This window comes from Clavelina lepadiformis, chromosome 6 (assembly GCF_947623445.1).
Source record: "Clavelina lepadiformis chromosome 6, kaClaLepa1.1, whole genome shotgun sequence".
Lineage (NCBI taxonomy): Eukaryota > Metazoa > Chordata > Ascidiacea > Aplousobranchia > Clavelinidae > Clavelina > Clavelina lepadiformis.
Window position 1 is genome coordinate 8,576,372 of NC_135245.1, and position 23,506 is coordinate 8,599,877.

General features: G+C 35.2%; 2 protein-coding genes across 2 annotated transcripts; both read left to right on the forward strand.

Moving 5' to 3' along the window:
• The first annotated feature begins 10,255 nt into the window (after nt 1–10,255).
• On the forward strand, nt 10,256–14,097 carry LOC143463348 (uncharacterized). The gene is made up of 4 exons (XM_076961815.1): nt 10,256–10,505; nt 12,417–12,647; nt 13,564–13,770; nt 13,861–14,097. Exons 1-4 carry the CDS (start codon nt 10,332–10,334, stop codon nt 13,951–13,953), a joined length of 705 nt encoding a protein of 234 aa, XP_076817930.1. The 5' UTR covers nt 10,256–10,331; the 3' UTR covers nt 13,954–14,097.
• LOC143463364 (uncharacterized) lies at nt 14,092–15,526 on the forward strand. Its single transcript, XM_076961830.1, has 3 exons — nt 14,092–14,211; nt 14,816–15,125; nt 15,210–15,526. Exons 1-3 carry the CDS (start codon nt 14,092–14,094, stop codon nt 15,503–15,505), a joined length of 726 nt encoding a protein of 241 aa, XP_076817945.1. The 3' UTR covers nt 15,506–15,526.
• Nucleotides 15,527–23,506: the final 7,980 nt, after the last annotated feature.

Below are 23,506 nucleotides of genomic sequence, written 5' to 3' on the forward strand. Positions count from 1 at the left end.
CGATTTTACAAAGTTGAAGAATTCTTAAACACATGAACAAATTGATGCAGATTTTTTAGTAAAGGATTTTAATGTGAAGCTTGCTAAGTTTCACGAAACATTTTTTGATGTTACATCGTGAGATTTTTTTGATGCGTTTCTCAATACAAATTTTGGTCATTATTTTAATGAGTTTTTTGAGAACTAATTTTCTGTGATACTATTAAATGCCATTCATTAAAAGTAAAGATCAGAAGAAAAGAGATGAAGTGTTACAAGACTATCTTAAGACTATCTTAAGACTATAAAGAACATTCAAAATAGCAACATGGCAGAATGCAGAAAGGCAAAGTGAAACTGAAACAAAAAGAGATCCTTCTCAGTTATTTAAACCTGTTATTAAACCACAAAAGAAAGAAGTTGAACAATTAATGAATGAAATAAAAGCAATTCCACTACAGTTTGCTATTGCAGGTACAAAACATATACCAGATTTCGGTGGTGATGGTGATGGGATAAATATTGTCGGAATAACTCATAAATATGTTAGTGATGATAAAAGGAACACAACAGTTGATATTGAAAGCCTAAGTACAAATCCAACACCTTGTATAAAAAATTAAAGTTTGATAAAGACACTAACGTTTGGATTGGCGATAAAAATTATGGTAGTTTAAAAAATCCCGAATCTTAAATATATTAAGAAACTTTTGAAGAAATAAGACTAAGAAAATTACTAGTAGGCTATACTACTCAATTTTTCCATAAAAACAATGATCCGAACAAGAAACGATCTAAGAGAAATTACATATGTAAAAAATGGAAAAATATTTGAACCAATATATGGAAAGAAAATCCGTAAGGGGAGTGGTTTATTCAGCCTAAACCTTTCTCAACCAACTGTGTCAGTAGTCAGTACGACGTACCTTGATAAAAAAAACGCCTTAATTTGAAGGGGTAGTTCTTGATCAAAATTGGAATTCAGAGATTTTATAACTTAGGACTATTCTGAAATTTTACATCACATCCGATTTTGCAACTTTGCTAAAATTTGGTTTTGTATTTTGTGAGATATTAACGTATTTAGATCAAAATGTTGCTTACTATCTTTTACGTTGACCTAGTTTTAATTATTTATTATTTGGGTCAGGCTGATAACATTTATATAATTAATTGATGAGAGCTTTGGCCACAGAAGAGGTGAAGTTTTTCTGTGCATCGCAGTTCATACAAAAGGTTGTTTTCTCTCTCGTGATTGGCAAATACATGCCGCCCCCTCGCGTTGGTCTACTTTTTCGCTTTTTTGTCCCAGATTTTATGCGATGCGTAATATCTTTGAAATACAAAAAAAGTGGGAGCACGGCGTGTCAAAGGAATAAAGGAGCAACTAAGCTGGGTATAAAGCTTGGCGTTTTTCACAATGAGTACTTTCCACAAAAATCAGTATCACGAAACGAAACTTTGTTCTTTTAACTGTTGAAAACCCGGATGTTCTCCGATATGTAGTTTCCGGTAAGATGCAGCAAAACCAGGAATGGGTCGCTACAATATACTTGGTCCTTCGACCGACAGTCGGACATGGTGAATATGGTAGAAATAAGAGTCAAAAATCTGATTGTATTAATTGAATTAATTTGATTGTATGGGCAACAAAAAAGTTAAACACAATTAAAAAATTGTTGCATTTCTAATCACGAGGTTTGAAATATTTCGGTCTTCGAATTAAATGAGCGGCTTTAATTAACAATACAGAAAATTTGTTTATTTCATCACATTTTTATTCATGCAATTTTGTGTCTGCTCCTCTTATAATTTGCACTGATTTCCGGCGCTGAGTATATTTAATTAATTATTAAACATTCAATGTAAATTCAGACGGAAATCCTAAATACGATAAAGAATAAAATTCAAACAACTAAAGAAATTATAAGCAATCCATCTTAATATCGTTTAAGACATAAATATAAACGGAAGTAAAATTAGGCAAAATGATTTGATCGCAGTTGCTGCCTGTTTCACCGACCTATGTCGTCAAATATCTGCTAAAAACTTGGACATCATATTTGCTGGATCGTCGAATATTGTTCTAAGATGCCTGTCACATTTCGGTGTGAGACTTCCGCAGGCAAATTGTTGGCAAACTACTATAAAAAATACTATTTTACTGCTTTATTTGAACAATTTGGCATTATGTTCGTATCTGTAGATTTAGTCCAGCTTAAAAGTTAGATATTTTAAAAAACAATTTAGTTTAAATTTACCTGGTTTAACAAAGTAAAACCAGTATCACAAGTTAGAGTTAGTAAAATACCACAAATTTGAGCGGTTTCCATGTCTAAAAATGCAATACTTGCGCTTACATAAAACATTTTCGGTGGCCTGTCGAAAAGATAATTAGCGGTGATTGGTTGCGCTTATGGTGTACACTTTTGCTATAAACCCGTAATTGCAGTCGATTCATTTACATAAGAATGGTAGATTTCTAAAGACAAAAAAAAACAATTTATTAATGTAGAAAAATTAGTAAATTTATAGAGATAAACAAAACTTGGTGTTAAAAATGTTCAGCTTAAATATGTAAAAATTTTGCTGCAGGACATGGTACTGTGGCGACGGTGTTATGTTGCCTAACCGTTACCATAACATTCACAGAAAGTTGGGTTTATGATTGAATAAGACTTAATTGAAATGATTGCTGGTGATGATAACAACAATAAAGTCTGATTTAGTTTAGTATAGCGTATAATATATCCAACATGATATACCTAGTAAATGGCCCACAACACAACAGAATTTCAATGATTGACACACGTCACGCATCAAATAGCACACCAGAATAGGAATCAGAATGATGCAAGTACCGAAAAGACTGAATATATCCCCAAACTTACTAATTAAACGCAATGAGTTATTTTGTAATTACATTAGCCTTTTTCTCTAAATTCATTCTAGAATATTCTATTATAATTGCAAGATTTAAACTAAGCTAATAAATAACTAACTATAATATTCACATTATAAAGCAGAACAGGACAGCGCGCAATAATCTAGCATTGATGTCGCTGCAATAACCCCAATGCACAATACAATACTTTTAACCACTTGGTGTTGACAGAGCGATTGCACTCCGCACTTTAGCCAGCGCTCGTCACTGTACAACGCCCTGGGAAAAGGCGACAGCTTGTGTACAAGAGTAAGTCTATGATGGCATCGCTGAGTCTGGTAGCTTGAACATTGCGTATAACGACTATTAAAAGAACATTGTACCTTAAACCAATAAAAATAATGCAATGGGTTCTGAATCCGATTATAGTTTTTTGTTTGTTTTCTTTTGTGGTTTTAATATTTAATTTTTTTTTTATTCTAACCGTAGGAATATTGTATGAATGTTATAATATACACATATTGTTCAATGTTCATACATATAGCAAATAACGCGAAAAATAATCAGTATGCCTGTCTGTTTCGTATAATTTTCCGGGCTAATTTCTTTAACTACGACCTTGTCACCTTAAAGCCATGCGTCTAGCAAGGCGGACGTATGGCGATTGCCTTCGCTTATTAAAGATCAAGACAGGTCAACAGAAAACCTGTGTACAGTTAGCTCATCATTTTAATATGTAGACCGTGAATACTATACTTGTAAGGCAATACCTATGAATTTCTACGGTTTCAAGGTTGAACTGTTGCGATGGAAGTAAGTTCAGATAATACAGTTCTTAAAGTATACTAGTGTCGGGAAATGGAAACGTTTCCTTGTGTCTCTCGCCCCGCAAGAACAAGCCTTTGGCGCGTCAAACCCAGTTTCTGCAGTAAATCTTTGTGTCACGTGGCCGAGTCAAGGTACCGGTATGCTTCTGGAAATTGTCTGACTGTTCATCCTGCCCGAATCAATTCAATTTAAGTGAGCAGTTTCCTGCGGGTTGCACTGATAAGATTCGGTGTATTATTCGCAATTAGTGCGGTACTCAAAGTACAAAGGTGGAAAATCCAACATCATTTTGATGCGTGTTGGTGAATCAGTAACAGTAGTAATACTAATAACACACACCTCTTTCTGTGAATAAATTCAGCGCTGAAAGATAAAAATTTAGCCAGTAATAGCGGTTTTACTATGATGAAACAAATAAAAATACACAAAGAATTCTGCTAGGAACCTCTACGTGGGAAACACATGCGACAATGTGCATGACAATTTGATGCGCATGCGACAGTGTGCATCAAAAACTATCTTTCCAATCATTGAAAATAAGTTTGCTTGGCCAGTGCAAACATGAACAGGAAAACTGAATCAATTTGAAAAATAAGGAAGTAAACAAATTAATTCCATTAAGGGTCAGGTCACCGTCTCGTTGAGGTACACAATTGTGCTCCAACATGTTAATTTATCATTGTTCAATCTGCTAAAGTAATCACAACAGTGGACTTGCTTCATCCGTGTAAGGCCGTATAAGACGTATAACATGAAGCATTGTCATAATGTAGAAGCTTCATTTCTCATATTTTATTGTTAACCATTAATATCCTCAAGTTTTCTTGCGCTTTTGGTTGCACAAATATTTGCTAAACTATTTGTGTAATATTTACATTTTAAGCACACATTACCTTGAAAATTAAAGAAAACATCGTTTTCCCAGCAATCGTTGGAAATTTCACCAGTACAAATGGCAGGCACTCGTAAGGTTAAGAAAAATGTCCCCTGAATGGAACGCCTTGTAAGTAAACAGGTATTGCTTTAAGTTAATATTTGCGTAGCTATCGCTGGTCAACAACCACTCTTTCTTCGCATCAGCAATCGTCAACGAAACTTCAGTGTAAGCACTTTCTAGAAGTTTAGTGGATTTATGAATTGGTACAGAAGACAGAACATTTCGGTATTTTAGAAAAATTTCAAAAATTATGTTTTCCATGATTTTTTATAGTTTTTTACTACATTTTGGTGTAAGTTATACAATGGTCCTTTCAATGCAATAGCGGATGACACCGGTAAGTTATTATTGTTGCCTGTGCTTATAAATAGCGTTTAAGGGTCGGTCCCGGCGTCCCGGCCTGGTGTCTTGCTTATCCCAGTTATAAGTCATTATTTTTTTGATAACAAAAAATTTAATTCATGACATTCCGTTTTATATTCAAATTCTAAAAGCACTGTTTTATAGAAAATAGGAGCAGTATGAGTTATTAAGTTATCATAAATGAGGTAAACTTGACCTGCTTGGTTAAGGGCATTTCTCAGTTTAAAGTGAATGGCAGTTGTAAAAACAATTTAGCCTTAAATGAAAGAGTAGTTTGCCACTAAATATACTGGTAAATGAACTTTTAATAATGTAGTATTGGTTGCCAAAATAATATCCTGAGTTTGGCCTCCTATAATGACGGTTATGGCGGTGATTATGACGTCACAATGTAAAAACAAGATACTTCATGAATGTGGTTTGTATTAGGTATCTTTGTAGCGGTAGGCTAGCTAAAAAGCTTTGGATGGAATACGTTCCCATAGATAGGTGGTTAGTAGCAAGTAATATTTATTTTAATAATTGAAATATCACATATGACAGTACGTGAACTAGAAAAGGGTTGTAGTTTTTACCACAGTTACTGGTACCGTATTAGGCTACAGCCAGCAGCCAAGACTGCACTAGTGCACTGTACTGTAGCTTAGCATCTACATTAACCAGTGCAAATACACCAACGATAAGCTAGTTTAGGCTTTTTTAACGTAAAAGTTCCTGTTATACACTGAAGTACGCTTTAAATATACTTATTACAGTTTACTTGTCAGCCGCATGAAACATTCCATTCATACTGGATCCAAATACCTGAGTCATCCTTATTCTTTCTTTTATTGTGACATAAACCGCCATCTACGTCATAATTAAGGGATGAACGATGAACTTTTCTATCTTATTTGTTGCAAAAACTGCTTCACTACTACATATTAGTACCAATCCTTTCTCCAGTATATTTACTTTAATTTACGGCCAACTTGTTTTTCGACTTGCCCCTCACTTGAAAGCTGAAATCGCATTGTGAATTACTTGTGTTTCGCCACACTTGCCGTCGAATTTATTAATTTTGCCACATATTCTTGAAGCATAGTATTTAATTATTGAGGATCGAAATGTTAGATTTCAATCTGTATTGTTCTACGTATTTTTACTGATCGAGATAGAAGATTTCGATACGTATTGTGTTACGTATAATTAACTATTATTACGGATCGAAATAGAAGATTTTGATACCTATTGTTTTGCGCATTCTTCTTCTATTTCTGTTCCTTTACTCGATATTTTTTGGCCTCCAAAAATCGCATAAATAACAACGGATGCTTTGTAAATTTGATATGTAAGTGAGGATTAAAAAAGTTTTGGGCTGATTGATTAATGAGCATGGTCACGTGACCATTTTTCCGGGAAATCTCCAATAACCTTAAAATTTAGGCATTTTTTCACGCTTAATAGCTCCTTTATCATTTTTTTTATTTTTTCAAACTTTGGTGATAGATTTACCATTTTAATGACTATAACATCCGGTCATCTGATAGAGAGACATAGGTCATTTTATGGGTGTACCGACACTTAATCACGCGACGCTTAATCACCGACACATAATCACTAGGACAGTTAATCACGCGACACATAATCACTAAGACATTTAATCACGCGACACATAATCACTAGGACATTTAATCACGCGACTTGGATACTTAATCACGCGACATTTAATCACGCGACACATAATCACTTGGATGTCGGAAAAGTGTGAGGAAAATTCAGTAATTCAAGCTCGTGTGCATCTCTCTGTGGGAATGGCGATGTGGATTGCTTTTAAGGTTGGCCTAAAGCCAAAGGCTATTAGTCTTTCTTTTAGAACTCCCCGACAATTGTCTTTGACTCCGTTGCGCCGGCTTTCTCTATAATGTTTCTTTAAATCAACACCAGCTTCATAAAGTCTAATTGTTATATTGTCCGAAGTAAGTTGTATCACTATAGAAACATTTTCATCATCTTTTCACATTTAAACAAAACTATAACTCCAATTCAGGAATGAACAGTCCAGAAGGTAAAATTGATATTATGTGTAGAGACAAGAAGGGGAGATTTTAACCAAACCTTAGTTTTTATACAAACACATTAGCCAATCAGGAAATAACATGTCATTTTGCATTGCTACGTATAACCTATGTAATATCTAACATTATTCTATTGTCACAACGTGCACAAATGCAACGTGCAACGTTTCTGCAAGGAATTGCTGGTACTCAACCTTCTATTCCAATACGGTACAAGGCACTGAAACTGAGCGTGCAAAACACAGTTGACCGTTATTTGTCAAGCGAGATTTTAGTCTATCTTCGTGCAGTTGCTTACATTTCCCATGCATAACATTGCTGTAAATTGTAAATGTAAATAAACATTGTAAATGTGTGATTAAATGTCCTAGTGATTATGTGTCGCGTGATTAAGTGTCGCGTGATTAAATGTCCAAGTGATTATGTGTCGGTGATTAAGCGTCGCGTGATTAAGTGTCGCGTGATTAAGTGTCGCGTGATTAAGTGTCACCAAACCCATTTCATGATAGGTATAGGAGGTAATAATTATCGTGTTTATGGGATGTCTTGAGAAAAAATTATTTCTTTGATCACGTGACCACAATTATAGGAAAACGCCTCTACAATCCAAATACTTACTTTAACGTTACCAAAAGGTGTTTACCATACAACTATGAAACTTTGTTCGGTTGTTCACCTGTTTACTCCCCATTCAAGCAAGGATGAATACCTACATTAAATCACATGATCTGTGAATAACAGCTCGAAATCCGACTTAAACGTAAAATTTCCGATTTTGAATAAGTTATAATATTTTAACCTATTTTGTAATTTTGAGCAAAGCTTCTTATAGGAGACGCACATCCTTTTAAGGCAAGGTATAAAAGTTAACGCACTTACTTTTTCTTTCAGATAAAGTTAAAAGGGCTTTAACCACGTGTTTAAAATTTTTAAACCTAAATCTTTTGGGGTTATGAGTTTGTGGAATGTTTAGGCGGCGAATCAGATCGATTCAAAATTTGTAACCGGAGGTTGATTTTTTTGACAAAAATTACTGCTATATTTTAAGACAATATTTAAAAATTTTATTGCATAAAACCATTACTCTGAGCGTAAGTAAAGTATTCAGTTACTTTCAGGTCAACCACGTGACTACCTCTAATAAAAATCGTCAAAACGTTTGAAAATAAAATCGTTTCGGCATCTAATAACTCTATTATGCTTTGAGTTTTTATTCAGACATTCAAAAATTGGTAGCAACAATCAAGGCCAGTATTCGTGTAAAAACATATGCATAAAAAAGGTGTACCGACACTTAATCACGCGACACTTAATCACGCGACGCTTAATCACCGACACATAATCACTAGGACATTTAATCACGCGACACATAATCACTAGGACATTTAATCACGCGACACATAATCACTAGGACATTTAATCACGCGACTTGGATACTTACTCACGCGACATTTAATCACGCGACACATAATCACTTGGATGTCGGAAAATCGTGAGGAAAATTCAGTAATTGAAGCTCATGTGCATCTCTCTGTGGGGATGACGATGTGGATTGCTTTTAAGGTTGGCCTAAAGCCAAAGGCTATTACTATTAGTCTTTCTTTTAGAACTCCCCGACAATTGTCTTTGACTCCGTTGCGCCGGCTTTCTCTATAATGTTTCTTTAAAATTAAATCAACACCAGCTTCATACAGTCTAAGACTCTAAGTGTTAGGTGGGCCTTATTCGGTACAGGTACTTAATTGTTATATTGTCCGAAATAAGTTTTATCACATTAGAAACATTTTTATCATCTTTTCACATTTAAACAAAACTATAACTCCAATTCAGTAATGAACAGTCCAGAAGGTAAAACTGATATTATGTGTAGAGACAAGAAGAGGATATTTTTCCAAACCTTAGTTTTTATAGAAACACATTAGCCAATCAGGAAATAACATGTCATTTTGCATTACTACGTATAACCTATGTAATATGTAACATTATTCTATTGTCACCGAAGCTCGAGTATCAAAGTACCATCAAAACGGTTCTGACGTGAAGAAAAAACTTTTTACCTATTACCTTTCTTAAAACAAAGTTTTGCAAAAGCGAAGTACACCACATATACGCATAGATGGGTATCGCGACAATACTAATGATAATTTAAATTAAACCGTCAAATTCAGAAAACATTGGTTTAAAGTTGACTTCCACCAGCTAGAAACTCTTTGTTATTTAGCCAGAAATATCACCAACACGATGACAGTCATCGTGTTGACACAGTTGACCGTTATCTGTCAAGCGAGATTTTAGTTTATCTTCGTGCAGTTGCTTACATTTCCCATGCATGATATTGTTACCTAGTGTGTACGGTAGCCGATACTGTAAATGTGTGATTAGGTGTCGCGTGATTAAATGTCCTAGTGATTATGTGTCGCGTGATTAAGAGTCGCGTGATTAAATGTCCTAGTGATTATGTGTCGGTGATTAAGCGTCGCGTGATTAAGTGTCGCGTGATTAAGTGTCACCAAACCCGTAAAAAACGCGCTAAGAAGTTATGACTAGGGCAAGTTTTTGTTGCATTAAAATCGTGAGAAATTTGCATTTATTTTTAACATAAGTTGCAGTAAAAAGTTGCTTTTATGCACAAGAATTTTAAACGAGAGTAATTTACTCAAGCGATCTATTTACATTTAATGCTAATTATTTTAAAACATTATCAAGGGAAAAATGGCCAACAGTTTTTGTAGCATGTATAAAACTATTTTTACTATTTTTACTAACTATTTTTATAAAACTATTTTTAGTTTTGTATAAAACGCATTATTTTGTTTTGCCATCCACGTCATAGTCCATCCAGTCCTAACTTCGTCGTAAAAGTAATGCGTAAAATACACGCTGAAGGTGGGTACATCTAGTTGTGCGTATCCTCAGTGCCGAGTGACAGTTTTTTTTCCTCGGGCAAGTAATTAACGATATTTATTCAAAAGTATTGATAAAGAGTTCCAAATTCGTGCACGACCAGAAAAAATAAAATAAACATATTTAATATGCATCTAAAGGAAAATCCACACCAACAAAATTGGTTAGGTTCTCAACATTGGTATACGGTTGGCTGAATTAGAATTAATGTTACGACTCCATACCAATATTTAGTCTTAGTGGAAATTTGATACATAGACACTTTTATCAGTTTGTGAGCCTATACTTACATCACGTACTTTGGTTGACAAACGTTATGAATATAGTTGTGCATATAGCCTATGTATGTGAAGAATCTGGCATCTTATAACAATAAGCTATGAATATAAAACGTATAATCCTGTTGCTTGTAACAATTACTGCTGGAGTTTGTGGGAAATACTCTGAAGCCGAAAAAGGAAGATGGGACTGGGCAAACTTCGCTGCTGAAGAAATTGCGAAAAAAACACATTCGAATTTGGTTCTCCTGGATCTCTTGCAATATAAAGAAACTGTAAGTTCATTTATTATTATTATTATCGGAATCTACTATCATTTGGAAAAACTACCAAAAGCTCAACCAACTAGCACAGTGATTCTCAACGTGAGCTATAGCCTGCTTAGCTCATAATTGCAGCCACTTGGGACAAAATTTGGCCAAAATAACTCAAGACCCAAACTTCTTCCCTTTCTTTGGCACTTATTTACCAGCAAAAATACTGAAGCTATCATTTTCTGTGAACTGCAGTATGTTATGTAACTTCACAAATTGATTTTCCTTAAGATTTTTTACCGTTTCTCAATATTCAGATGTACTGTATCATGTAATATGACAAAGCTATATAGGAGCACGCATCTTTTAGTGTAATCCGCCCCACACTGTTTTTCTTGGTAGGTAGAACACGCATTCACGTCTAAAGCAATGGTTAATAAATGATCGTTTTTTTAATTGTTTTCAAATTTATTTAGTACAAACCGTGATGATATTATGGTGGTGAAAAAGGCAAAATACGTAAACTCTTCGTCTTTGGCTGGTAATAACTGTGTGAAATAGTATGGAACCCTACAAAAATGAACCTAAAGAAAGCGTAAATGACGACAAATATATTAGGTAACAAAAGTTGCGTATCAAGTGCAGAGAAAACTAATGGACTGAATAAAAATGAGGACAAGACTCGTCAGTAAACCGCTACCGTTCCTTAAAGCATTTACTAGCGCTAGTAGGTTATATAGAGTGAACAGCTTCTGGTTAGTTAGCATTGTTTTAAGAACTCAATTAATTAGCCCATATAAGGGTTCGAGTATGCTTCAAAATTCAAGGATACTAAGTTAATGAACGTCAGTATCTATAAATGTAGAATGCTTTTAACTTAAATGTAGCAAGCTTAGCCATATCGAATGTCTTCAATCTTGACACGAAATCTTAAAACTTTCATAAAAAAGTAGGATAAATAGTCAATTTGCTTGAAATAAGTACCGCATCACAAAATACAAATGCGATTGGATTTCGAAAATGCGACCAATCGACATTAGCTTTGAATTCCTAAAAAGGGTACAAGCAGGAAAAACAGTGCACTCTTTATTTGCTATGAAGAGTAGCTATGTACCTACCTACACCTCAGGTGGGTAGCATGTGAATTTTTTTACACAGTAAAGAGATAATATATCGGAAAAAGGTGATTTTTATTTTACAGCGCTTTGAATCTTATATGTATTGACAGGGTTGCCATCAGTCTCAACTCAAAAATAAGGACGACTAGAAAATGAAAGACGAATACCACCTTAAACAGTGTACAACAGGAGAAAGCAACCAATGTTCCTAAAAAAAAAAAAAAAACAAGACACTATCTGTATGTTCATAATTTTGGTATCTCTTTGGTAGAAAATGGTATCGTAAAGGTGACAAAATGCCCAAAATACGAACCTCCGCCCTGAAAATAAGGACATTTCTTAGAAAAAAGGACAAACATATTTTCTAAGACACGGACCTTTAAAATAAGGACAAATCTTAGAAATAAGGACGGTATGGCAACCCTGTGTATTGGTTTTGTACGATATGAGGTCACATTATGTGATCAGCGTAGCATACGACGTAAAATGAGTAAGGGTTCGCATGATGTTTGATGTTTACAATTTCTGTCGAAATTAATTCTTTGATCTGTTATTAGTAGGACTTTTTGATTCAAAGCAAACTCGCTTTTGCACAAAAATTAGTGGTTATATTTTTGTTCCGAACGTAGCTGCCCATCTCAAACAATACAATCTGCCATTGAAATTTTGTCTCTGATTTATGGGAAATTTGTTTTTTAATTTCGTTTCGATAAGTATAGTCTAAACTCTTTACCAAAGCTGTAAATGTAAACATACTAACATAAGTAACAAATTTTAGTGTGTGTTATTTATTTGTAAATTACTTTGCATGAAGGTCGCTTATAACGCAGTGATTGCCAAGGAAGAACACAAATTGCACATGGATTTAAAAATTCGCCATGTGAAAAGTGGACAGTTCGATCATTGCAGCGCTGTAGTAACAATTCCCACACTTCCTATGAACGACCGGTGGCAAGACGTCAAGCTAAGCTTTGAGTGCAAGCAAATTGGAGGAAAAATGTTTAAAAAATCTGCAACAAAACCTTGTACGGCCGAGGAAGAAAAGGTAACCACAAGCACTTGTAATGTGCGACCTCTATTTGGGAGCTCTACTCCTTAAAAATGGGTGGAATGTTTCAATCTCGAGACCAACTATCAGACATCCTATTTTACGTCGTAGAAAATATTCGCCCAACATAATCTAATGTAATGTTAGAGAAACTAAATAAAAAAACAAGAAAACCATTTTGCCAAAGTTGGTCAATCTCGTAAGCAATATTTACTGTGAACAAAAGCAAAAAATAGCAATTTATTAAGGATGGCGCCGGCACTCACACTAGCCCAAGCCAATGATTCTTAAACTTTTTTTGAGGCAGACGTGGCGCATGATCAAAAATGATATGCTTGCCAAAAACAGAAACCTTTGCAAACACCAACGCCCGACAGCCACATAGCCATTTGTCACTTGGTGATATATCTGTGCTATCCCGTTTGCTCCAGTCTATTTCTTTTTAAAGTATATACTATATTATCTTTTGCTGTCATTCAAAAATAAAGTTAGAAGCTATTGTTTACTTGTAGGCCTGTTATTAGTAAGTGCTGATAAGACCCAAATTATGCCTTCGACGGGGGTGATTAAAAAAAAAATTGGGGATAGAAGCGTGGCAGTTAGCCCTCTCGTGGTGCCATCCCTGGTTTGCGATACTGAAATCCACAAGTAATCTCCATGATGCATTCTTTGAAACCTTTAAATCCAAACACGTATATTCCTGTTTCCCGGCATGTTTCTCCGAAGAGCTTTTGTATTTCCAGGAGAGACGAACTAGCCGAACCCGGTTTAACTAACACTGACTCACATCGTTGCTCACGATAGTTAATACCTGCAGATGAATCTGTTATTTCCCACGGTCTTACAAAATAGCAATGTTGTTAATTTACCGTTGATGTGTTAGCCTTTGACAACGGATTTTCTTTTTGTGCAGGAACTTAGAGGGAAAGTTGAAGGATTTGTTAACAAAAATATTGAAGAAGAAAACGAACTGGAGACTAGTTTTGATTTTCCAGGAATGGACATGGGCAGCAACCTACAAAGCCCTTTCAAATTGGAAAAAGTACTTGTCTGTAACTCAAAGCAAGTGCAAAGTGGAACACAATTCACTGTCCAAATAGAGGCCAGACAAGACGATATAGTAAGTAATTTATCACTGTAGTGAATTAAATACGAGCATTTACGGTTTCAATATAAAATATTGAACTTTTTTCCCTCAAACCTCAAAAAGAACCAAGTGTGCAGTGCCAAGGTGTTGAAGAGACTTGATGGAAAGTTTGATTTAGAGTCCAATCAATGCCAAGGATCAAACTACAATGACTAGAAAAGAAGTGTAACCGTCCGAGTATATAGGCTACCATAGATCATAACGAAATTTTTGCACGCAACGTTTTCGATAATTTGCATTTACTGAGTGGAACATTCCTCGAAGGCTTACTAATTGACACAATAAAAGATCAAAATGCTATTGTTATTGCGTCATACTGTGTTCAACAGTCATACTACTATAATCTTTTCTCCATCCAAGTCGTTGTACTCTATAAGTGGGTCAACCACTCTGAAAACATTTCACTTTGAACATGTTTAGGTAATTCATCCGCTTAGGTGCTCAGTGTGTTTATAGATATCCGTCCGTTTAGGTGCAATATAGGCGTTCAGTATATGAACATTCCAATTAAATGTACATACATTTCTATGGGTAGTGTAGCTAGCGAGCAAACGTAAAACTGGAGGCTGGAAATGACAGAAGCCAGAGCAGCAAGTCAAGCTCAAAAAGGGAAATAGGCAGGGTTGCCATACCGTCCTTATTTATAAGATTTGTCCTTATTTTAAAGGTCCGTGTCTTAGAAAATATGTTTGTCCTTATTTTCACTTTCGTCCTTATTTTTAGGGCGGATGTGGGCACTTTTGTCCTTATTTTGGGCATTTTGTCACCTTACGATACCATTTTGTACCAAAGAGATACCAAAATTATGAACATGCAGATAGTGTCTTGTTTTTTTTTTTTTTTTTTTTTTTAGGAACATTGGTTGCTTTCTCTTGTTGTACACTGTTTAAGGTGGTATTCCTCGTTGATTTTCTAGTCGTCCTTATTTTTGAGTTGAGACTGATGGCAACCCTGGAAATAGGTTTTGAAAAGACCGACATGCTTCTGTGTTAGAGGAGCCAAACAATTTTCAAAATAGGATGATATATGCAAGATACTGAAAAATATAGAGCTCCCTATTACCAAGCTGATCGGTATCGCAGAAATGAAAGGTGGGAAGTTTGACATCACCTGCAAAACACGATCGGATGTTGTCGAACTGTCAATGAAATTAGAAAAAGAAACCTCATTCAGCAATGTAAGACTGTATGAATTCGACACAATGGGTGTAGCTATTGGATGGGTTCAAGTGCCGTTTACCAATGAAGAAATTGTCACAGCGTTAGGGAAAAACTATGGTCAATGCTTGGATACAAGGTTCAAACTTGATAAGTTCAAACTTCGCACAGGTATGCCTATTGTTAAAATGAAGAAATGTGACCTTCAAGAAAACCCAATACCAAGTTACATCTATATACTGTAAATGAAAAGAGAGTTTTATGTAATTTACCAGGGTCAAGAATTTACTTGCAAATTTTGTGGAGAGATTGGTCACAAGCAAGCTGCTTGCCCTGACAAAAAAGAATTTCCTGAGTTTGCCAGTAGCCTGAATGACCCTGCAAACCTCGCAACTGAGTTGGCCACGTCGACATCTAAAAACAACCCGGATGTACAATCAATGATGACGTCAACGAACCAATCATGTCAAACACCTTCTGGTGAACCGATGGGGGCTGCATCGAAGCTAATGGTGGAAGCCTTAACAAATCCGAACATCGAAAAAAAATAAAGATGTGAAAAGACCACTGTCTACTCCAGAAAATATAAGTTAGACCAACAACCTAAAAAGAAAACCATGAGTTGCTGCTAAAAGAAATTTAACGTAACCTGCCCCAAGTGTCATGCTGAAAGCTGGACTTACGACGACTGTCTTTCATTACATTGTTGGGCGTGTAAGATCGAGTATGAGGTCATAACCCCTTGTTGTGACGATCAGCAGCGACTTCTTGCACAGTTCGTAAAAAACTTTCGTCTCACGCCCTCTTTGTCAAGATTCGATGAAAAAACTTCCGTGTTGCAGGACCTTTCAACCAGAATTCAGAACTACCGAAGGTCTCTTCGATTGTGTGATTTGTAAAAAGATTTTAGTTGAGTGTAAATGTAACACTATTAATATTATCCCTGATGCTCCTACGAGCAGACGCTTTAGCAACCCTAATTGTAAATGTAAAATCATTAGCTGCGACTGCGAAACTGTGTGTGTCCAGTCCTTTGCTACAAATGACAAATACTCTTGTCCTTGTGGAATGGAATTTGAGGTTAACATAGACATTGGAATTAAAAAGTCATAGATATATTTTAATCATTATATTGTTCACAAATATCTTCCTTAAAAATTGCCTCTTTTAAGGTTTGCGGACTGCAATGTCCATCCAAAAGGAAATCTATTTTCCATTTTTTGAAATGTAAAAAGTATAACGTCATATTATTGCAAGAAACACATAGCTCAGTTACAATAAAAAGCTTTGGAAACTAGAAAGGAACGGCGAAATTTTCTGGGCGCATGGGCGCACTAACTCCAAAGGGGTGTGTGTAATGTTTTCTAAGGATCTTTCTTACACGTGCGTTGAAATTCTATCAGATAACCTCGGAAGATACCAAACTCTAAAAGTAGGTATTAACGATATTTCAATTATATTGGTTGATGTTTACGGGCCAAGTAATGATGCACCTGAGTTTTATGAAGAACTGTTCGCACAATTAAATGGAATAAATTTAAACAATTGCATAATAGGCGGCGATGTTAATCTAATCTTAAGCGATGCACTAGGTAAAGATGGGGCGGGGGTCATTGGAGTAGACGAATGCAGGCATGCATGGTCAAACATATTGAATCCTTGATGCTTGTGATGCTTTCAGGGCTAAAAATTCAACATTAAAAAAAAATTACGTGTATTCAAAAACTACCGTACACAGCGACAAAGTTAGATTTGTTTTTGATATCGCAACACCTGCTGCCAAAAGTCACAATAACTGACGTTGTACCCAAATTTAAATCCAATTATCGCCTCGTGACGTTATTTATCGCTATAAAACCGGTATCTAGAGGTAATGTTTTCTGGAAAATGAACAGCTTACTTTTAGAAGACCAATCGTACGTGGAATTTTTGAAAAAGAAAGTGTAAGACAATGCCACATATGAAATCGATCCACATATCTTGTGGGATACTTTAAAATGTGTAATTCGTGGTGTTACAACTTAAATACAGTTCTCGCAAAAAGAAACGTCTTTCACAAGCTCAAACCCGTCTTGAGTAAGAATTTAATACTCTCGATAAAGAATTACCCAAACCAGAACCAGGGTAATAAAGATTCCATCTTACAACAAGTTACCATAAAGCAACAACAGCTAGACGCTCTGTTGGAACGGTATACCAATGCTGCGATAGTTCGAAGTAAGGCCAAGTGGTCTGAATTCGGGGAAAAAATACAAAATATTTTTTAAACTTAGAGAAGCGTCATGCAGACGAAAATAGGATAACACGTCTGAACTCTGATGGAAACATTTTAACCGATCAAGGTCTAATATTAAAAGAGTTAAGAAAGTTCCACGTATCGCTTTGCAGTTGCCCCGCCAACAATGCAACACCTGACCAGATAAACTCGGTCTTATTCAAACCCGACATACCTAAGATTGATGGGAACAGCGTAGACGAAGAAACTATAAAAATTCAGAATCTGAATAAATAGAAATACACTATAAATAGAAGTTTGGCTAACAATAAATCTCCAGGTCCCGATGACATTGGCATAGAGTTTAAAAAAAAACATTTTGGCCACATATTAAGTCACTTTTTATGGCGTCAGTTGATCAATCTAGTGCCACTGGGGTATAATGTCTAACTTGCAGAGAGGAGTGGTAACTCTTATATCAAAACCAAATAAAAATCGATTGTTTGCAAGCAATTACAGACCAATAACGCTTTTAAACGCAGATTATAAAATAACATCCAAAATAATAGGTAAACGAATTGTAAGACGAATTGATCACTTAATCCATCATGACCAAAATGGATTTATAAAAAGTAGGTTTATTGGCAATAACATTCGTATGCTTTATGATATTATAGGTTACACGGATGAGTTTGAAATTCCCGGCACCATTATGTCGTTAGATATATATAAAGCCTTTGATTCTCTTAACTGGAACTTTATTTATTGCTGTCTCGAAGCCTATGGATTCCAGACACAACTAATTAAATGGATGAAACACTTTACTCGAATCCTATAAGGTACCTGTACCAAATAAGGCCCACCTAACACTTTTTTGAAAATAACTCAAGAACCACAAATGAGAATAGACTGAAAAATCGTATTCTATTAGTGAGGGTATATGACTACAACATATTAAAACCACAATACCTGACAACCCCCCAAAAAACTTTTATAAAGAAATTAAAAATTCCAAAAAATGGGGCTTATTAGGAGCATAAGCTCCTAATAAAGCCCACCAATTTTGTTAGTATTTTGATTCAAAACATAGCTGAAAAATCGTATTAAGCAAATAAAACAAGACAGCAACCACCAATTTGTGTAAGACAACGACCAACAAACGTGGATTGAAAACTTAAAGGAATGTGACCCATCAGCATAGGTGCAGCAGGCGTGGGGTCACCGGCCCCCCTAACCGTCATTAAATGGGCAATTTTTGGGCAGTTCAAAATTATTTGAGCTATTTCTGGTAATTTTTCTGGCATATTTTGTAGCAAAGACCTTTTTTCTTTTTTTGGGGGGATCAACCACTCTTTGTTTTTTTTAGCCAATTAGCCAAGCATCTTGCATGGGCCTTATTAGGCGCATGTGTCATCCACGAAAAAAATGTCACATTTTTATTATCAGAAAAATTTTAGCAAAAAGAAGTGCGTTATCCTTTTCAATACTAAGTTGGCTGTTACATGAAAACTTCAGCCGGCTGACAACAGTTCATTTAACCGGCCAAATTCTCACTTACTTTTTTTCTAAATTAACAAAATCACCTTAACTGCAATATCAAATTTTTGTTGTGCTCTAGCGAATCGGTTGATCACGTGGCAAGGATGAAATCTGGTAAACCATCATGAATTTATATTAGTTTTTATATAGGGATAAAATTTTCCATTTATTTACACGGGTTTGCGAAATATGAGCAATGGACCTTATTAGGGACCGGGCCTTATTAGACACAGGTACCTTATATACTATTACAAACAACCGATATTTATCCGAAAACTTTGCCGTTTGCCGAGGCGTTCGACAAGAAATCTCCATCATTATTTGTATTGTGCATAGAAATAGTAGCAATTATGTTGCGAACCAGTAATTTTAATGGAATAAGATTAGGCCAAAATACTTTTAAAGTGTCGCTTTTCGCAGACGACACATTAACTTTTTTAAATGGTTCTCCGGCATATTTTTCAACTGTAAATATTATCTTATAAAACTTTGCCGAAATCTCTGGCTGTAGAGTTAATTTTGATAAATTGCAAGCGTTTTACGTGGGATCCTCGAGAAATACGACAAGTAAACCATTAGCCTAGCAAGGTTTAAAATGGCCCACTGATTTCTCTTGATTATTTGGGATTCCAATAGATAGTGTAAATAACCAAAAACTGTTTACTATGAATTTCCCCAATAGTTTAAACAAAATGTCTACCTAACTAAACCTTTGGTCATGTAGGGGCTTGACGTTGATAGGGAAAATTACTATTCTTAAATCATTGGTAATTCCAGCTTTAACTTACAAAGCAAGTGTACTTCCGATTAATCTTCTGGTGACGTTTATGAAGAAAGTTAAAGCCTTGTTGTACCGCTTTATCTGGAGTTCCAAATGAGAACGAATCAAACGCGAAACCTTGTGCACTAGTTTTGCTGAAGGCAGTGCAAACATGATTGATATCGAGGGATTTGTAAACACATTAAAAATAAAATGAATTAAGCTACTAATTGACTCTAGTTACCAGTTTTCATGGAAAGAACTTGAAAAAACTTTTTTCAGAGACTCATTGCTTTCATGCTTCTTACGGTCCACGTTTGACATGGACACAAAGTTGCCTAAAACTGTTTTGCCACTACACTCTTTGAGGTCTTCGGTAAGCGCATGGCGTACATTTGCGTCAGAAGAAATAAAGTTACTCAACCTACAAACCAAACCACGTTTCTTCAATAAACTAGTAAGATATAAAAATAAATTATGTTATGTTTCCACTATGGCTCATGAAGCTATCGCAGAATACTATACAGACTAATTGACACAAATGGTGATTATATAAATTTTGACAAGCTTATGATTGACCATAACATTGTACCTAACAATCAACTATTCGTGGAATACGTCAAACTTAAATCTGCAATCCCGGGTGACTGGGACTAAACATCGCGACAAAACGACCACAACAGAAACCCATTACAATCTCTAAAACAATGCGTTATATATACTCCATGGGAAAACAACAAAACGCTGCTACGACTGTCAATATCATACAAATTAGGAATTAGGAATTAGGAATTGTCATACCCGAGACAACATGGAAAGAATTATACCGCACCCATTACAACTCAACAATTGAAACAAAATTACGTTCATTTCAAATTAAACTTAACCTTATTTGAAGCTATTGTTTCCAACCAGGCGCTGTTCGCGTTTGGAGCATTAGACTCGGAGCTATGTGTTTTCTGTAGAAATATAATGTTGAATCTGTACTACACATATTTATTCAATGCTCTTTTTGGAGAATTTTCTGGGAAAACGTATGTAACTGGATTGCTGTGCGCTTGAGACTGCCTCATAGCCTTCAGTATAACAATTTACTGTTCGGTATTCCTGAACCGACAATAGCTTGTAGACTTGTTATTTATTATTTTTATAACTGTTTATTGTTAGAGCGCGTTTTACTATCTACCGGGCCAAGTGTAACAACATAAAACCATCAATAGAGCTCTTTGAACATGTGGTGAAGGATACTGAAAAATCAGAAAGGTGTTCAGCTAAAAACAAATAAATTAAGATTTCATTATAGTAAATGGGGCTTTGCCTGACATGCTTTTGATTTGCATTTTTTAATTGTGCTTGGCCATTTATTTTATGCTACTGTTTATTTATTGTTATTTGTTTTTGTTGTATCGCTAATCATAGAAATAAAAAAATAAAAAAAATTAAATGCACATATAAACTGTATATTTTCTTAAATGACTGTCGAAAGTGATGCAAACAGCTCAGCAAATACATATTGCAACATATCACAAACACCGCACCTAATTAAACAACTAAGCAAATCCCATGTGCTGAATGTAAAGACTGCGTAAGAGCAAACAAATTTGCACATTTACGCGAAGTTTTAGTTACAAATACAGTTCCAGTGTATTTATGACTTGGTAAAGTAAATCCACCTTTTGGTCTAGGTAATTTTCGATTTAAATTATGAATATCCAATAACCCGCCTTGTTTTTTACTCCCGAAGACGCTCCATGTGCTGAGAAAACTATGCTTTATTATACCGCAACTGACACATTTACATTTCAATATTTGTCTATTTCCTTTTGTTTTTTTCTTTGTAGTTGTTTGCATCCCGGAGGTGCTTTGCAAATATTTTGTAATTTCATTAGGAGGAATCAATCCAAAACTATCTAAATATTCTACCTTTTCTGAATTTTCAACATTATAACAACAAACCCAATGAATTCCATTTTCTTTAAAATAATCATGTAAACTGATAACAATAATTGATTCTTTTTATTCATTCTTTCAGGTAATATTTCTTTACTAAACGTCCCTCGATAACGCACAGCAAGTTTTACGCCTTCGGGACGCTTTGAGGAATGATAAATAATAATTAATCTATTTTTCATAATTTTATCAATATCTAAGTTTGATGGAGGTTTCATTTTTTGTACAGTTTTATTAACGTTTCCTTGAATAACACCAGAAGCTGCTGCTAATCCCAGAGCTCGTATAACTTTTTTAGCTAGAAATGATAAAGCCCTTTTTCCTAAATTAAGCAAAGCACTTAAGAAACCTCCTTGTTTTTATAATTGTGATTTACTAAACTATGTTTCAACTCCACGAATTAAATTAGGTAAAATACCAGCGGCAATTTTGATAATTTTAAAGTAATACTAGAACCTTTTAATTTTGCAGCTGGTAAACCGACAAAATCTGGTCCGCGTAACTGACTAATATTAGATTTAAGTGTTAATCCAAGTTTCTTTTGAAAATCATTTTTAATTTTTTTTTTAGTTTCAGATAATGTTACACTTTTGTTAGGTAATAACACTCGTTCGAAGTCCTTCTAACTGCATACGAGTCCAAAAGTAGGCTAATGAGCTCGATTTAATTTACACTATTAATGGTTGACTTAATTTCCACAAATTTTGACAGTTTGTAGTTTAATTAAGTTAGTTGTTTCAAGGTTTATTGAAAAAAAAATTGTTTAAGCCTATCCATGTCCTGTTAGCCATTTTTGAAATGACCTCATTGTTGGATGCCCGTCAGAAGCAGAGAGCTGTGTTTGAATATCTTGTTTTGGAAGGAGAACCACTATTAAACGTTTTCAAAAGGTTGTGAAATATGTATGGGGAAGCTGCAATAGGCTACAGCACAGTCAAAAAGTGGGTATCCAGGATCAAAGGTGACAAACAAAGCCTGCTTTGAGTGATCTCCGGGACAAACCAAGGAGCGTCAAGCAGCAGACCATCTCCGGCGATTAATCATGGGAACAGTGTTAGGGTCGAGGCACTGATCACAAAATACCGTAGGTTAACCATTGATGACATTGCTGAATTTCTAGGAATACGTCATGGAAAAGCTGTTACATCGTGGGAGGGCTAGGTTGACTGGAAAGAGTTCGGCCTGAAAGGGGCATTTCCAAAGGCTTGCTGAAACTCGACATTGGCCGGCCTCACACCAAATTCAAAATCTGTGAAGTCATCAATTCTTTTGGCTAGAAAACCATCAATCACCCCCAATACTCATCCGACCTGGCGCCATCTTTTTGGACCTTTAAAAGAAGGAACCAGCACTTTTCTGATGATGAAGAAGTCAAGCAAGATGTAAAAAATGGTTGAAAACACAGCGAGCTGAATTTTACGAGCCTGGCACACATGCTATTGTTGATCGATGTACAGTCGGTGTCGAGAAAAAGGGAGATTACATTGAAAAGTAGTTCTGAAATTCCAAATTTCGGAAGTCTATATCTATGTGTAGGCCTATATTGCGTTTTTACTACATTAAATAAAGCTAGACGAGATATGGGCTCTTTACTTTTTGACTGACCCTCGTATATCTATTAGTAAGTTCAACAGCATAAACATAGAAAGTTTGATTTGTATTATCTGCTATATTCCGAAAATTTGAAGTTTAAACCAAGGTTGTATCTTATTTCAATATCAGCTGTACTATTCTTCAATCTATCATTATGTTTACTTACATCAAAATGATGAATTGGAAAAATATTAGCCCAATCTTTGACTGACACCTGACAACCAATATATGTATTTTGATATTTTTGCACAGCATCTATAAAACCTCTATAAGAACGTGAATAACTTCCATTTGATTGTGTGAAATTACATTCAAATTCTTTTTCAGGAGATTGTGTACTAATAATTCTACGACTAATTCCTCTCAAATCTGCATTATTAAAAATCAAATTATTCAACTCTTCATTAGAATCTCTTTCACTTAATTGAAAAGCTATGAAAATATGTCTAGGAAGTTCGCTTCCCGATTGAGTTGTAATTCTCCAAGTCATTCTAG

Bases quoted from the DNA above. Each gene is read 5' to 3' on its own strand.
- LOC143463348 (XM_076961815.1), top strand. From the start codon at position 10,332: ATGAATATAAAACGTATAATCCTGTTGCTTGTAACAATTACTGCTGGA. The intron at 10,506-12,416 runs GTAAGTTCATTT...CTTTGCATGAAG, and splicing joins TCTTGCAATATAAAGAAACT to GTCGCTTATAACGCAGTGAT. The intron at 13,771-13,860 runs GTAAGTAATTTA...AACCTCAAAAAG, and splicing joins AGGCCAGACAAGACGATATA to AACCAAGTGTGCAGTGCCAA.
- LOC143463364 (XM_076961830.1), top strand. From the start codon at position 14,092: ATGCTATTGTTATTGCGTCATACTGTGTTCAACAGTCATACTACTATA. The intron at 14,212-14,815 runs GTTTAGGTAATT...TTTTCAAAATAG, and splicing joins AAACATTTCACTTTGAACAT to GATGATATATGCAAGATACT. The intron at 15,126-15,209 runs GTATGCCTATTG...AAATGAAAAGAG, and splicing joins TAAGTTCAAACTTCGCACAG to AGTTTTATGTAATTTACCAG.